The 15,892-nt window shown below is 47.6% G+C and overlaps 1 protein-coding gene across 3 annotated transcripts in view; it reads right to left on the bottom strand.

Annotated features, from left to right (window-relative positions):
* raraa (retinoic acid receptor, alpha a) overlaps positions 1-15,892 on the bottom strand; it is a 151,759-nt gene that overhangs the window by 33,749 nt on the left and 102,118 nt on the right. Inside the window, exon 1 of one of the 3 annotated variants that reach the window (XM_073489361.1) lies at positions 8,507-9,592. The exons of 1 other annotated variant lie outside the window; for it this stretch is intronic. In XM_073489361.1, the coding sequence (XP_073345462.1) occupies positions 8,507-8,684 (178 nt within the window). In that variant the 5' untranslated portion in view covers positions 8,685-9,592. Of the gene's footprint in view, positions 1-8,506; positions 9,593-15,892 lie in introns of those variants that run through there. One more of the 3 variants, XM_073489359.1, reaches the window with a different exon arrangement.

The raw sequence follows: 15,892 nt of genomic DNA on the forward strand, positions 1-15,892 counted from the left end.
GCCAGCCCTCCCGGTGCCCCCCCCTTCCTTTCCCATTGCCTGAGATCTCTCTCTCTCGCTCTCTCTTTCTCTCTCCCCTTCCCTCCCTCTCGTTTTCTTTCAGCTGAGAGGTGCTGACAGCCCAGACACAATAATCCAGCTCTATTGTGGAAGCGCCACAGTGGCAGCAGCACTGTGCAAAAGGTTTCCCACGTATGGCGCGAGGGCAAAAGCCGGGTGTCACGTCGTGGCGGTGGCACAGAACAACACCGCTACAAGCAAAGAAAGGGGGCTGGTCACCAGTTACTACAGGGCGCCACACTGTGCGACTTGACAACTCTGGTTCAAACTGTTGTCACCTTTTCCATTAGTCAGCTCCCCCGGCTGGAGCGGGGGGGGGAAAACCTCCCTGTCAGAGGACTTCTGATTTTATCTCAACAAGGCACAGAGGAGGCTTCCTCTTTGATCACTGTGCTATCAAAGGTGTGTGCAAATGGTAAAGATTTAAAAGGTGCACTATGTAGTTTTGGGGAAGAAAAGGAAGATCTTCTGTAACTGATTTCTTATGCCTAACAAACTAAATAAACAAACTCTCTTTGTTTTCATGACTGAATAAATTGAATAAACAAACTGACCTTAAATGACAACACAATTTATACTGTTTTACTTTGTTTATATTTGGCGGACCCTGCCACCTTTCTAGCTTCAAACAGTGTTCTGGAGACCTTATTTTCCTCTGAGAACAGCTTGTTTATTCAGTTATGGAAATGAAATACTTCTGAGTTTGTATTATTACCTCATTTACATTATAAATATTAAAATTCTGACTTTGAATTTCTTCTCCAAAACTACATAGTGCCCCTTTAAGACAATGACTTGAAGACTGCTAGACTTTGGTCGCAACTAATAATTCAGACCTTTCCATCATATCCGTGAGCAACCGACGAACTAGCGCCTCTTTTCGTTCTCTCTTTCCTACGCTCCAGTCATCTTTTTAGCCTTCTATAAAAAGCTTTCCTCAGGTTACTGTTAAAAATCCCGTGGAATAACAGAATGTGCCCTCTCCGCTCTAAGTGCTGCATGGCTGCATATTTCCCTATCAGCCAACTCCTCTTCCCTGATCTGAAGGAACATCCGGGCCGGCAGGGCTTTTGAAAGAAGATGACTTGGAATGGGGAATAGACAGCGACATTTATGTGTCTGGTTTCATCCAAAAGAGGACGGCCCATGTCATCCTGAGGGTTTTATCTCAGTCTCTTTCCCACTGTACTGTCTCCGGTTCGAAGCATTCAGAAACACCAACAGACCGACAACTTAACCCTATCAGGGCTCTCAGTGAGTGTACTGGCATCAAAGAGGGTTGTGACATATTTATTCTCTGCTGAACAATGAGTGCTCCTCGACATCTGACATGACCACTTAATTATTGTGATATCTGCCAAGCAACTATCTCTCTCACTAACAATGGCCCAGATAAGACACAACAGGTCGCAGCAAAGGTTATACATCTCTCTGAAATAAAGGGTCTGCGTGATATCACAGCACCTCCCTTTTAACACACAGTGCCTCCATTCATGACAAACAGGATCCAGTTGTTTCAGCCTCTTCTCATTCACCTCTCTTAACCTCCACGTGTTCGGAGCTGCTCGGCTACAGGGCATCTCTCAGTTCACACAATGCTCACATCACAAACAGGGTTACTGCCTGTAACCTGAGCCTGTCTGCCTCCTTCAGTCGAACACGTTGTCCTATCCATCACTATCCAGCGCTGCGCTCTTCCTTCCCACCTCCGCCGCACTGTTGGCAGTCTATTTCATCCCGGTCCCAGGTGGGCCTTTAAGAGTCAAATGTCAGAGGCCGGGCTCCAGCCAGACACGTAATGAATATGAAATGATTCAGAGGGGCTGTGGGAAAGAGAAGAGAGTGGCGTCCAGACAGGCCTAGCTCCTCTGTCGCTAAGTGGGACCATATTGAGACAGGCTGAGCTGAGTTGGGCTGGGCCAGAACGACATGACAGAGGAGAAGATACACAATATGGATATCTAAAGTTACTTAAGAGAGAGGCTTCTATAAATCAAGACATACAGAAAGGGCTTGTCTACCTCCAACCTTCCCCAGCGTGCTCCCTGGGGGCCTGTTAAAGACACTGACACCAGGCAAATAAGGACTCCAGTTATTAACCGCGATGAGATCATCTGAAACACTGAGACATCTCTTCTATCTCTGGATCTGCTCCGAACTTATTAAAAGCACAGTTGTAGCCGAGGGGACTTTGTTTTTTGTGGGCACAAAGCGAGTGATTCAGAGCTCCGTCTTCTTTCTCACATCAAACACAAACACGAGCCGGGGCAGAGCTGCTCTCCCTTGCCCCTTAGTTAACAACGCTGACTGAGACGGCAGCAACACGCCGCTATTTTTTGCCCAGACAGCAGGAGAAGTGCCAGGCTCTTGTATTTTTAGCATACTAACCTCTACCCTATTTCCTCGGCTGTCCCGCTCTCTAAATAGGAGGGCATTCCACTGCGGTGTGTTTGTGTGAAGCACTTGAGGTGTACAGAGTTGTCATCCATGTGATGTTACCACAGATCCCCAAAGGGAAACTGGGGGGTGAGTGTGTCGGTGGAAGCAGCCCTGCAGCGAGTGGCCTGAGAGAGTGTGTGAGGCAGAGGCAGCCAGTGGTCGTCCGCGACTGACGAAACAAGGCAACATTCCATGTAATCACTCTATATATAGCAGGATGCTGGCAAAAGGGGGGTTGGAGGGCAGGAAATCTTGTAAAATATGAGGAAAAATTAGGGCAGGCGAGCATTAAAGATTAATCGCGACACTGACTGCCCAGCTCAGGCTTGCCATGCGGAGAATGCAACCATGGAGATGGGAAACAGAGAAGGGAGAGAGAGATAAAGTGGGGGAGAGAAAGGAGACACTTTGGGAATGAAAATGCCTCGCAGATGAATTCTGGGGTGATGAATGTCCCTGGTTCAATACCCAGATGAATTTATGTGTGTTCCATTATGAGAGGGTGGGGATGAAACATGGAGATGGGGCGTAGAGATGGGAAAGGAGAGAGAGAGAGAGCTCTCTCAATGTGCTGGTGAGCTAGCCATGCAGAGCCCATTGCGAACAAGCCATCTGTAGAGATAAGTAAAGAAGTGATTACAACAGGCCCAGCTCAATTTCTGACAGTTGACGCTCGACTGCCCCCGTAGAGCCGAATTGATTTAAATGAAGAAGCTATGAATATTTTAGAGGGTAGAACCCCCCTTTAACCTGAACTGTTTCGATCTCCCTCTCATCCCCTGTATATGTGTGTGTGTGTGTGTGTGTGTGTGTGTGTGTGTGTGTATAAAAGGACAGACACCGCAGAGACTGTAATTAATGATAGCGAGATTACGGCCCCATGTCACAATGTCTGCAATCAGCTGCCTTCTTTAAGCCCTGATGAATCAATGACACTGCCTGGATCTTTTGTGCGCCCTGCTTTGCTCATCAAAGGGGGCTTTGCAGTGTACACCAACCCTTGTTTGGGGATTTAGCGTCAAACCAAACTGGTGTACAGTACACTCTGACTGATGCCTCGGGCTAATTCTCTCTACAAACAAGCTGGGGCCCATCGGTGGGTCTGAGCGTACGTCCGTGTGTTCACAAAAAGACGGCCCAGACAAAAAACATGCTGAATTTCTGACATGTTAGATATGGAATGATGCTGGATCATGCCACCCCATCCCCCTCAGGAGGAACTGAAAGTTGCCAGTCAGCTATATCATTATTTGTTTCCAAAAGCCAGTTGCTCTGCCAATGTTCAAGGGGACAGACCACACCCACTCAACACAAGTTAAAAGGTGCACTACGTAGTTTTGGCGAAGACATTTTCAGCAGAAAAACATCTTCATTGACAGATTTGTTTATGCCTAAGCAAACTAAATAAACAAACTCTTTGTTTTCATGACTGCATAAACTGAATAAACAAACTCACCTTATAGGATAACACATACTTTTTTTTATATTTGGCGGACCCTGCCACCTTTCTAGCTTCAAACAGTGTTCTGGAGACCTTATTTTCCTCCTAGAACAGCTTGTTTATTCACTTATGGAAAAAATGAATTAATTTATTTGGCAAAACTACATAGTGCCCCTTTAAACAACAAATGGGCACTATCAAACAAAAATCTCTGTCGCTCCTGGTGAACATCCCATCCTGAGCGCATCTCTAGTCACGATGAACCGCATTGAAAAGTGCAGCAACAGCTTTGAAGGTTGGTGGCAAGGTGGCGTTTTGGGAGCGAGTGATGGCAGGTTGTGAAATGCTGCCCCGCGGCCTTTCACAGGAGAGCGGCGGCAGCGCTGTTGAACTCCCTTCACCCCTGTGCCATTACAAACATACCTTGATGACAAAACGTGTTATTGATGTTCACCTGAAGGTGAAAGCAGGCGTGTTCCTGTGGACGTGCTGATCTCTCACTCACACACACACTCACTCTCTGAGGCGTTCAGGCTACTAAATCACTGTCGCCATTGGCTGAAAGGGGTTAGGCAGACGTGGCGCTATAAGGGGCCTGCCTGACGCTTCCCTTCCCCGGAAGAGCGGGGGACCTTGCCTCAATGCTGTCCATCCATCCTGCCAGGCCCATCAGCTTGGGATCAACAAAGCCCCCAGGAGGAAAGGCCCATTCGCTCATCAGCCTGTCCATGAAAGCACCCAGGTGTACGGACGTTAAAGAGCATGCAGGCAGTGTTATAAGGCTCAGGGACAAACACTGCAGCAGTTCAGGAATATAAAGAGAGAGATGGGATTTGCAATACTGCGTTGTGTCAACAAAATCAAATGCTATAATTCTAGTAAGATGTAATCAGCTATGCCAACAAATCCTGAGTGGACTGTTCAAGAAAATAAATGCAGTACTTTATGTCCTGCCGTCATAGCTGAACTTTTCTCCAGTTGATTACGACAGCGACCTCCCTTCAATGTCAGAAACCGACAGTACTCTGGCCAATTCTGCTCGGGGACAGGACGAGCCTCTCTCTGTTTATGCTCTGTTGTTCTTGTTTCTCCCAATTCTCAGCACACGCTTGCCAAAGAAAATCTGCATATATAAATAAATGTGGGGAGGAGGATGTGATATTCGCAGTTCGTTCACAAGGCCAACGCCAATCTGCTGGGCTGCACTGAGTCCAAACACATCACCCACAGTTTTCCATGTTGCTGTCTAACAAGCACAAACAATTACGGACGCTGTTGATGCTGCAGCCCCTCGGAAAGAGAAAACACATGGGTTTGCACTTCACCGGCGGAGCTCAAACTTTCTTGCTTTTTTCTCTAACCTCCCCCTTCATCACTGCCCGAAATTGCTCCTGCTCTTACAGTCTGTAGCGCCGAAAAGACAATAAAATACCATCTGGTTTTTCTTGGGCCTCGTCTCCTGCTAGGCAAAAGGACTTCCGCACTTAAATACCACATGAGTCAGATTAAGCTGCCAGTCACTCGCCCCTCAGACACACAGCAGCGTTCGTGTCCAATAGCCCACTTGGCAGGACTTGCCTTCTGAAGACAAACTAGCTAAAGCTCGTCCTTCTCTCTATGGAAATCCCTGGTGACTGCTTTCTTTCGGTCTGTGGACAGCATGAGAAAAAAAAACAAAGAGCAAGAAGCCTATGGGCTGCTGAGCATTTGAGCCCCCCCGTGCAATCCCTCTTTCCTTCATACCCCCATTTTTTTAAGTGTGTGACAGTCATGTGAACAGGGCCACGCACATTCTTTCATGCATGAGCCCATAATTGCCGTAAGGATTCTGACAGGCACTCGGTGAAAAAAGTGCATTTAATCTGCAAAGGCCAGAGCCTTTTCACCATAAAGATTCAGCATTGCTGCTCTGAATATAACCAGATTATAAGCGGCTTGCTGTCACTGCCTGTGACTGGGCTAACCTGCGCTGACAGCAGCTGGATGGAAAGAGTCAAACAACCGAAGTGGCAGCATCTTTAAAGAACAATAACATCAGGGATGAAGCCTCCATATGATCTGGATTTGTGCCCGGCCACTTAATGGGTCCAGGAGGCCGTTTACTTCAGCCAAGATGTCATTGAGTGCACTCTTCGAGCCAGAGAGCTCGTCTTTAAAGCCTGTAATGAATAGTTAGATCCAATGTGGAGAGGTTGAAAAAACAGAGGACCGAAAAGGAAAAGCACAGAGGGGGTAAGAAAAAATGTTAGCTCCACCAGCAATCTGTTTCTGAGCCCACGTGCAGAGGATAACATACCACAAAACTACTGTCTGTGAAGTTTGTATTTATAAAGAGTCCAGAAAAAGATGAAGCTGGCTGATGTTTTTGGGACGGTCTCGTGCTTTTGAGCCTGACTGGTTTGGATTCCTGCTCAAGAAAGGGAGGTTAAAAGAAAAAAAAAGAATTCTTGCTCTGTTTTGTTTTCTACCCCAATGATCCAATAAGCCTCCGAGCCACGTGATGACACTAACGGATGTTGTGCCTCACTACTCTAAACCCCCCACCACCACCACCACCACTGCCACCGCTCCCCGGTTGTGCACTAAATTTTTTATTACATTCAAGCAGTAAGGCAAAGAGCAGCTATGCTACCCCCCACCCACACACACACACTCCCCCCGCGACTCCTCCGTTGAGCAATACAATGTGGAGTCGAGCAAGGGATCAGAGGTCTTTTCCTGGGCCAAACCCCCACAGCCCCCCTCAGACGAGCTCACATGGTTTGAATCAATGCTGCCACTAGAGCTGTTTACTGGCCCAGTTCGATAAATACTATCAAGCTCGCTGGGTATCTGCTTTGAAAAATGTATGAGACTCGTCCTCCAGTCAAGAGGAATTTCTAATCTCATCTGACTTGGAAAAACAAGCAGCGCAAAACGAGGGAGACAGAGGAGAGGGAGAATACAGCACAAACAGGACCGTTTTTTGAGTGCTTTTGTTGCCGCTGCCAAACACCCGAAATTCCTGTTTAAATTTCCCTTTGTCGTGTGTTTCTATAGTCTTGAGACGAGGAGGAAATTGGCCCTTAAGGGCCTGTGGAGATTCCTGCTTTTTACACTCCTTCAGCTGTGAAAGACAACAGAGCTATCTGTTCTAAAGGGGCCTGCTCGAGCTTTGTGCAGTGCAGCTCCTTTGAGGTGAAGAATGGGAAGGGCCTCTGTGATACTTTGTTGTTGCAATAAAACTCTCTCTTATTGCCGCAGATACCCTATCAATAAACTGAAATCTCCCATGACTGGCGGCAGTTACTCAACACACTCACACTCACACACATGCACGGGCTGAATCACAAACTAAAAAAAGTCTGACTGAGATTTTAAAGCGACGCCATGTCGCTTTGGAGAAGAAATTCAAATTCAGAATTTTGATATTTACGATATTAATAATATAATAATACAAACTGAGAAATATTGATATTTTCCATAACTGAATGAACAAGCTGTGCTCAGAGGAAAATAAGGCACCCAGAACACTGTCTGAAGCTAGAAAGGTGGCAGGGTCTGCCAAATATAAACAAAGGTAAACGTTGTGAAATAGTGTAATTTGAGATCAGATTAAGATCAAGAGAGTTTATTTAGTTTGTTTAGGCATAAAAAATAAAAAAACAGTCAAAAGAAATTTCTCTTCTGATTAGAATTTCTTCCCCAAAACTACACAGTGCACCTTTACAAGCACCATCAGACACTGACATGCTATTTTTAGACGTGGCAGGAAGCCTGTCACCAGCTCTCTTTGGCACTGAAAACATACATTTGATTGCATTTTAAAATATTCGCTCAAACACATGTGCTGTGACAGGAAATGTTAAGACATTAAGAGAAGCGGGATTTAAAACATTAGGCTGTATAAACTCAGAGCACACACTGTGGTGTAACTGCTGACCTCTGGGCTACCTTCTAAAGATAAATCACTGCTTTAAAATACATTTAATTAGCGGGAGGCCTGATTGGAACATTTAATAGTGTCCGGTTGAGGCCGCGCTTCAATGTGGCCTGTGGGTGCAGCTATCCAGATTACCAGAGGAACCGAGGGGGGATAACACTGGCAGGACAGTTTGATCTGATTAACGTTGGCATGGCTCGCGAAACCTTGTTTGTATCAAGTGCATATTTCAGGAAACGACAAAAGCTTCGGGATAACGTGGCCTGGGATCAGTGGCAGCACCGCAGTCTCGCAGAGGTTTCTCTCAGAAAAAAAAAGGGAGCCAGAGCCTGGGCGCATAGAGAGGCAGGAAACAGGGAGCTGAAAGTGGGTCAAGTATATATAATGCAGTTATGAAGCTCGGTGATGGCGTTAACATGCAGCGATGTTTGGCACATATTAGGGGCGTTAAATAATTGAGATAGAACAGGCTGGCAGCGCGGGAATAATAATCATTCTGATCGATATGTGGCACAAATGGAAAAAACACGCTGCCTGTATGTAGATTATGATAACACACGCGCACACATGATCACAGAGGCTTTAACTCCCCCCCCCCAATTAGTGAAATGAAGTTCAGGAGGCAGGAAAAAAAGGGCACCTACAGTGATTGGAGCCGTTCCAGTGCTGGTTTCTGATGGACGTGCTGTAGGGATGAGGCGCCCCGGGCACCAGTCCTTTCTCTGGGATCAAGCATCCTCTGCTCTGGTTGTAGTAATCCATCATTAAAAACGGGTTCGGGCTGGGATTCAGTCCCACGACGTCCACGCTCTCATACATCATACGGTGCAGGGCGATAGCAGCAGGGGGATTACTATTATTATTGGTATTATTATTATTGTTATATCTAGGGGGGAAAAAAACAAAAAAATAAACGAACTATCGTGGCGCACACAGGAACACACGAGCCTTGTGGTTTTCAGCTCGCCACCAGCAGAGGTAGAAACCGAAGGGGGCCAAACGGAGGGGGGAAAACTGCATCAAAATCGAGGGAAAAGTGACAAATCCAAACACGGCGGGGACATCTGAACATTTGGCATCTTTCTTATTCAGCTGGTATTGATCGAAAACCCCCCCAAACCGAACAAGGAGTGGATCGGCGTGTCTCTGGAGCCCCTAATCGGCTGCGCTCAGTTTGAAAACATAATTTAAAAGCACAGTCTGCATGGTGTCCGACGCGAGAACACGGCTCGGAATATGCACTAAAAAAATAATATATTTATATAAAAATAATAATAATAAATAAAGCCGAGCAACTTCGGCAGAATGTGATCGGTCCGCTCGGCCTGCTTGCTCAAACAGAGAGCAACATTTGAGGCTGTATCCACACCATGAAGAGAAGAAGAAGGGGGTAAAATCCAAGAGGAGAGGACGCGGGTCTCCTGGATGATCAGTGGGATGAAGGCGCAGATACGAGAGAGGAGATTCCGTCTAGTTGCAGTTCGTCCTCTGGGTTACGGCCGCTTGTCCCGTCTGCGCCCCGCCGTGGGTGGACTCCTGTCAGCCCCGTGAATGAACCGGTCTCCCTCCGTGCGCCACAACAACCGGCGGCTCTCCTCGGCCGGACCCCCGCTCTCAGCCTCTCAGATGTCCGGCTTCGCATGAAACACGCCGCGGCGCCTTGTTTTGTATTTGCAGGTGGAGAGAAGCCTAAATCATTCCCACACCAAATCGTGCGGCTATCATGTTCTGCAAAAATGTGACAAGGCACAGCAGCTGAGGGCTTTGGCTCCACCTCCACTAGGATTTTTTTTTTCCTTTTTTTTTTTTCTTCCTCTCCCAGCCCTCATCAGTCTCTTTTCATGGCTTGCTCCTCCTCCGTTTAACCCCTTCAGGGACGTCACCGTGGATCTCCCTCTGTCGAAACCCGGGCCCTGCATGGGACTGTGAGGGGGGAGAGGGGGGAGGCAGCCGCACTCACTCAAATGTAGGTGCGGGGACTTTAAACAGGAACGTATTTGAGGACATGATTAAGTTATATAAGCTCTATAATGAGTCTGTCATATCTTTACACGGAGTTCATGGACATAATGAGTGCTGCACCAGACTCTATCTCTCCTTCTTTTCCTGGAAGTTCCCCTCAATGTTCTCACTCTTTTTTATTTTGGGCTCCTCCTTCCAACTAATTTGACCCTTTCCCCCATGCTCTCATCAGTCCCTACCCTCCGATTTTTTTTTCTCCCCCAACCCTGTCTCCCTAATTTGCCTAATGCTATGCGGCTGAACTTTCCCTGAACCCAGGGAAGTAGGCAGCCTCACCTCCTGGTGACCCACTGGCTGACTCGGGCTCGCTCTCATCCCACATTATTCAAGGTTTCCCACCTTGTACGCTGAGTGTTACACCATTACACTTTTCCTCGAGTTCTGCCCAGAGAGGCGCCTCACTTCACCCAGTGCGCATCGAGCAACAAAAGTGGTAAAGTCACCCAGTCATGGTGACTGATACTTCTCTTTTCTCGCAGCGGAGTCACAGCTGGGACGTCCAGGAAGTAGTTGTGCTCCAGGGTTGCACCACCTCTGATGAAATGTCACTCCACCTTTACTGTGCAACATTCCATGCAACATTGTTGCAACTTGTTATGCTGAACATGCAGCTGTGTCATGCACGAGGCTTGAGTCCATGCCAGCAACATAGCACAACTGCAAAGGCCCATCTCCTTTTCATATTCAGGTGATGCTAACACTGAAAGAGTAGACTGACAGGCGAGGTCACGCTCCCACAAAGGCAGCCAAACTTTTCACAAACACATCACCAGTCTCGTGTTGTAGTGTTGACAGGGAAACTGAGCTTTTCAAAAGCTTTGACCTGTGACTGTCCTGTCATCTATAGTGCAGCTGCTGGCTCAAGTTGCCTGCACATGCCCAAAGGTAGAAAAAGCGCCAGAATACTGGACTCATTTGACCTCTGCCAGAGTAAGAGCACAAGAGCCCAAAAATTTGTCAGGTGCGCTTAAAAATTGTCATTGGTCGCACCGGTGCCCCGAGAAATTTAGCAGCTGAAAACTCACCCATGCCCTCTCAACGACCCGAGAACATGCAATCTTAATCATTTTCATACTGTTTTAGCATCACAATGTGGCTGAAAAACACAGTGTGACTTGTATTGTAATCTACACCAGCGCCTGAACAATACCTCTCCTCCCCCACTTTCCCTACACCTGAGCCACCAGGCCACAGCTGGGTCTGACCAACACAGTTTTTGAGAGGGATTATCTGCATGGAGCCTGGCAGGGGGGCTTGGCCTGCTCCGCCCCCACTGACTGTGACACTTATTTAATGCAGGCCCCAGTGTGTTTACCCTGCCTGATAAGAGCCCAGTGTGCAGGCCTGGGCCACGGCGACCCCTCGCCTGCACTGATAGCGCAGCCACACATTCCTTGACAGGATTAGCCCTATGAGTAATGGCTGTCAGAAAATGCTAATTTTCCATCCAGGCTCTGTTTTCTTCTCCGAGGGGAGAGCATTCATCCTCGGGTAATACCCTGTGATAGCAAGAACAAGCTAGGAGATAACAGATTGTTGATCGTTGCTTATTATAGAGGGGCAGGGAAGATTACAGACATAGAAAAATAATCCCCACAGCTTTCCAATATTTATTTTTAAACAAAAGAGTCACTTAATCTTTGTTTAAAAGAGCTGAATATGTCCAGGTGCCTAAAATGAAATAAATGTGGTATTTTTATACTCACAGGAGGGAGCAGGAAGTGCTCCGAGGAGAGGTTAGTTAGTGGATTAGATTCATTACATTACATCAATAAGTGCTGGTTTGGTGCCAGGTTGTGTCCAGTCTACATGAGAGTGACTTGTCCTTAACAAACACACACACATGCATGCACATTATGAGCCTAAGTGCTTGAGAACTGGTGCCACGAGTGTATCAGGAGTGAGAGTGATCAGTTGTCTCCATTGCGTCTTCATGACTGTGTAAAGTAAAAAGGAAGAGAGAGTCACATGAGGTCCCACCCACGTTAATTCACTCGTCCAGGTGGCTGTTCCTGAGCCAGCATCGATAAGCGCCACACTTCTAAGAACATGGAAAAGTACTCAGGCGGGAAGCGATGCCAGACAGAATGAGATTGAGTCTAATTCCCCTAGCTTTACACCGAGAGGGGAACCTCGGTTGCGTGGCTCGGGCTTCAAAGTATTGTTGCACGAAGTCCAAGAAAACCGATGGCGAGGCCTGATTAAAGCTCCGTTCGGTCGGGTAAAGGCTTCGCCGAAATAGACGGTTATGTAAGTGCAAATAATAGAGGGATACCACAAGCGGTAAACATAGCGTCCTTGATTCGGGGCAAGGCTGGAACTGAGAGTCCAGCGGAGAGATGCGGGAGAGAGTGGGGGAGAAGGATTTTAGGAGGGAATTCAAAGAGTTTTATGGGTGAAGGCGGAGAGGAGATTGCTGACTGGACCTTGAGGGTGTCAAACTATTTTTACTGCCCCCACTCTCCTTCTTTTTTAAGCCCAATCAGGGCTGTTAGGAAGCAGTAAAAAGTGCTACCTTTGCCATTCCTCCCCCAAGGAGATGTCCAGGTCTCTGTCACGCTGTAGGGCAAAAACATGCCGCCTGCAAGTCAGCAGCATTATCCCACAACTGTGATCATCGGCACCATAATCCCCTCCACCCCCACTCGTATCACTGGCATGGTCCCAGCAGCCACCTTCCTTCCTGCTGCCACTCTCCAACCTGGATCACATCTCCCGTGGGTGTGTGTCAGCATGCGCTCGGTGTATCTTTGCTTCTACCTGAAACTCAACCGACCTGTCTGTTACCACTCCGTTCCCCTTACCGCCATTATGGTTTCAGTGTGGGTGTATGCGTGTGTTTGTTTGCACAGCTGGTTTTGTGTAGCCCGTACAGGCAGCACCAGCCAAACCCAACAGCTGTGCTCTCCGACAGCGAGCCAATGTGTAATGAGGGCCCGACCCTTCGATGTGAGAACAAGCTGCAGTTATCGATGAACACTGCACCGCTTCCACCTCCTTTCTGTCAATCTACTGGATACACACACACACACACACACACACACACACACACACACACACACACACACACACACAAAACCTGACCCAAAGTCAAATTGTTGTATAGATTTCCACATCTGTCCTTTGCTATACTCAGTGTGTGTGTGTGTGTGTGTGTGTGTGTGTCTTGTCTTAACAGACCCTCTTAGTGGCTGCAGGGATTTTGTGAAAGCTACCCCCCCGTCATTATCCCTTTAATGTCCCTCTGACAGCAGATTCCAGCATTTATGGTACAGGGCTATATCTGCCCATAAAGCCTTTTATTGTTTTGCCCAGCTCTATGGTGGCCGTAACCTGGTTTTCCCATTTTTTATGGGGACCTTCACTATATCACAGGGGGGAGGACAAAGCTGCCCACCATCGGTGTTTACCAAAGTATGGCCTACTCATAAATCCATCACGGCCGGCGGCATTCTGGAAATACCTCAGCAGAGGGAGAGAAAGCGAGGGAGGGAAGGGGGAGGAGGAGGCAGAGCTTATTGTATAGCTTGTAATCGTCCACACTCTGCGGCCTTGAGTTAGAGCGCCCATCTCCGCAATGATCATTAGGTCTATGTTCCTTTGCACCGAGTCCATCACTCAGCAAATCAAGGGAAAATTGCTATGGATGTTACCCTGGAGGAAGGATATCTCAATATCAGTCATCCTGGACTTGGAATGGCCCCCATTAGCTGTCAGAAACAGGGAGATGTTTAGTACATACGGATGGACACACCGCTAATTCTATTAAGAAAGACAAGAGGGACAGAATGAAACCCAGACACAAGTAGGAGGATGAGAGAAGAGACTGAAAAAAAGGTCAGGGAGAGTAAAGATCAGTGGGCTTCTGACATCTCTCGGTACAAAGAAGTGGGTTTGATTTAGTCCTTCTAACAACTGCAGTTGTTAATGTTCCTCGTTGAGAACTGGTTTGTATTGTTTGTTTTACATTTTATCGCGTGAGTTTAACCAACATGTAGACAGCTATTTCCAGTATTTGAGTAACAAGGAAGTGCAAAGGAAACAATACTGTTGGTAAATGACACTCCTATCGGAACCAGTCGAGAGAGGAGTGAGCAATTTTTTTTTGTATTAAGAAAAGCCTTCAGTGCAGTTCTTTGTTCTTCTTTCATTGAAATATACTTTCCAGTTCGGATATAACTGGTGCTAGCAGCATCTGCACGAACCTCTTGAGGAGCCACCATTGTTGTTTTCAAAAGAATGGTTGCTTCTCGCTGGACGTCACATCTAAACCTTGCCTGTAGCTTCCATTAATTCTTACTAAGGATGCATACCTTGAAGCTGGGCATGATGTATTTGCGAGATCACACAATCTTGTGAATCCAGCTGCCTCAATAAAAAATCGACCCAACTAAATAATCTGCGACATACTGGTAAATAGTACGATGAGATCGCACAGAGGGATAGAGGAAAAAGCAGGGAGCAGTAGTGAAGAGGAGAGCAGGAAGAGGCTGGCAGAACTAGGACCTCGGTCCACATCTCTGCTCTGCCAAAACTCACACCAAAATTGGCATCACTAATGCAATTACAACTCAAGCTACATCCTGTTTATCTATGTATGATGCCATTCATTTCTACATTTCCTGCATCTAGGTTCTTGACCGCAGACTTGCCCTTGTGGGCCTTCACTCGGTGTTCACAAAAAAGACAGATGAAGTGAGAAAATGTGGGAGTGGGGAAAATCAAAAAAGTCATCCCCTCATCAAAACACTCTTTCAAGCTTTGATTTTGCCTATGTCGCCTGATTCGAGACGTTTCATCTCCTGCTAACAGAGATCTTAGGCGCTGCTGTCTGGCTGTCGAGGCACCGTGTTTAAAAAAGCAGCTCTGTATCACTCACATGAAACCCCCACCCGCCCCCGCCCCCTCACCCCTCTTCTGCCTTCTCTCTTTCCAGGTTTTGAAGTGCTGCAGAGGGCCGATATCCCGTTTTCCATTCAGAAGTGTGATACACGGGGTGGCCTGGAGGGGATATGAGAGGAGGTGGGAGGGGGGGTTCGCTTTAAGTGGATTGCCCTTAGTGTTGTTGTGCCCAGCCCAAAAGCATTATAACGCCTCGGCGAGTGACCTCCACTTGAGTGGTGCCCCTGACGCCGGCGCCGGGCAGGGCACACTTGTTGTTGTGCTTTGTACAAAGAGTGAATGTGTGCCACGAACCGCGCAGAGGTTGGATAACTGCAGGCTGAATGTGCAGTCAACACTCATCGAAATGGTTGTGTGTGCATGTGTGTGGGTGATACGACTGTCTAATTCTGCCCTGACTGCTCTCTCCTGCGCACATGTGCTTGCTGCATCCCACTTTTTTATGATTTTGAGCGTGTGCAGGTGTGCCTTCGCGCACGCTCCCGCCAAGCAATGTGAAATGTACAAAAGTGCCGAGCTGGTTCAGATGTTAATGAAACATGTGAAATCCCCTGCTTAGCCAGCAAGTTGGGAGCTGGGGGGACAACAAAGGCCCACGGGAGAGCAACAGACTGCCGCGGCTCAGAGCATGACAAATGCCCCTGCCATCGTCACCACTGTGGCCCCTGTTACCCCTGCCTTTTATAGGGAGGTGGGGGGAGGCCGGTGGTGGGGGATCTGCCTCATTTTAACCTGGGGAGGGGAGCGGGAAGAGGGTTAATGGAATGGATGACTCTGCCACATTAAAAGAGAAGGGAGCAGAGCGATGAGGGTGAGGGAGGAGGTGTCATCAGCATTTCAAAAGAAGGGGGCGCAGGGAATGTAGATGGAGCAGCTACTCCCCTCTCTCTGCCTTCACCCTCTCTATTATTGACCACCAGCTCTAGTATGTGTGTGTGTTTGTGCATGTATATATATTTATGTGTATGAAAGAGAGAAGATAATTGGATGAGAGGCAGCCCTTTTTACCCACAAGTCCCAGAGGTGTGCACAGGTCAACTTCATCTGTGAGTCGTGGATAACCCTGACAGTGAAAAGCGCCATATCGGAGCACAGATTCTGTTTCT

The sequence above is a fragment of the Pagrus major genome, chromosome 20 (assembly GCF_040436345.1).
Source record: "Pagrus major chromosome 20, Pma_NU_1.0".
Lineage (NCBI taxonomy): Eukaryota > Metazoa > Chordata > Actinopteri > Spariformes > Sparidae > Pagrus > Pagrus major.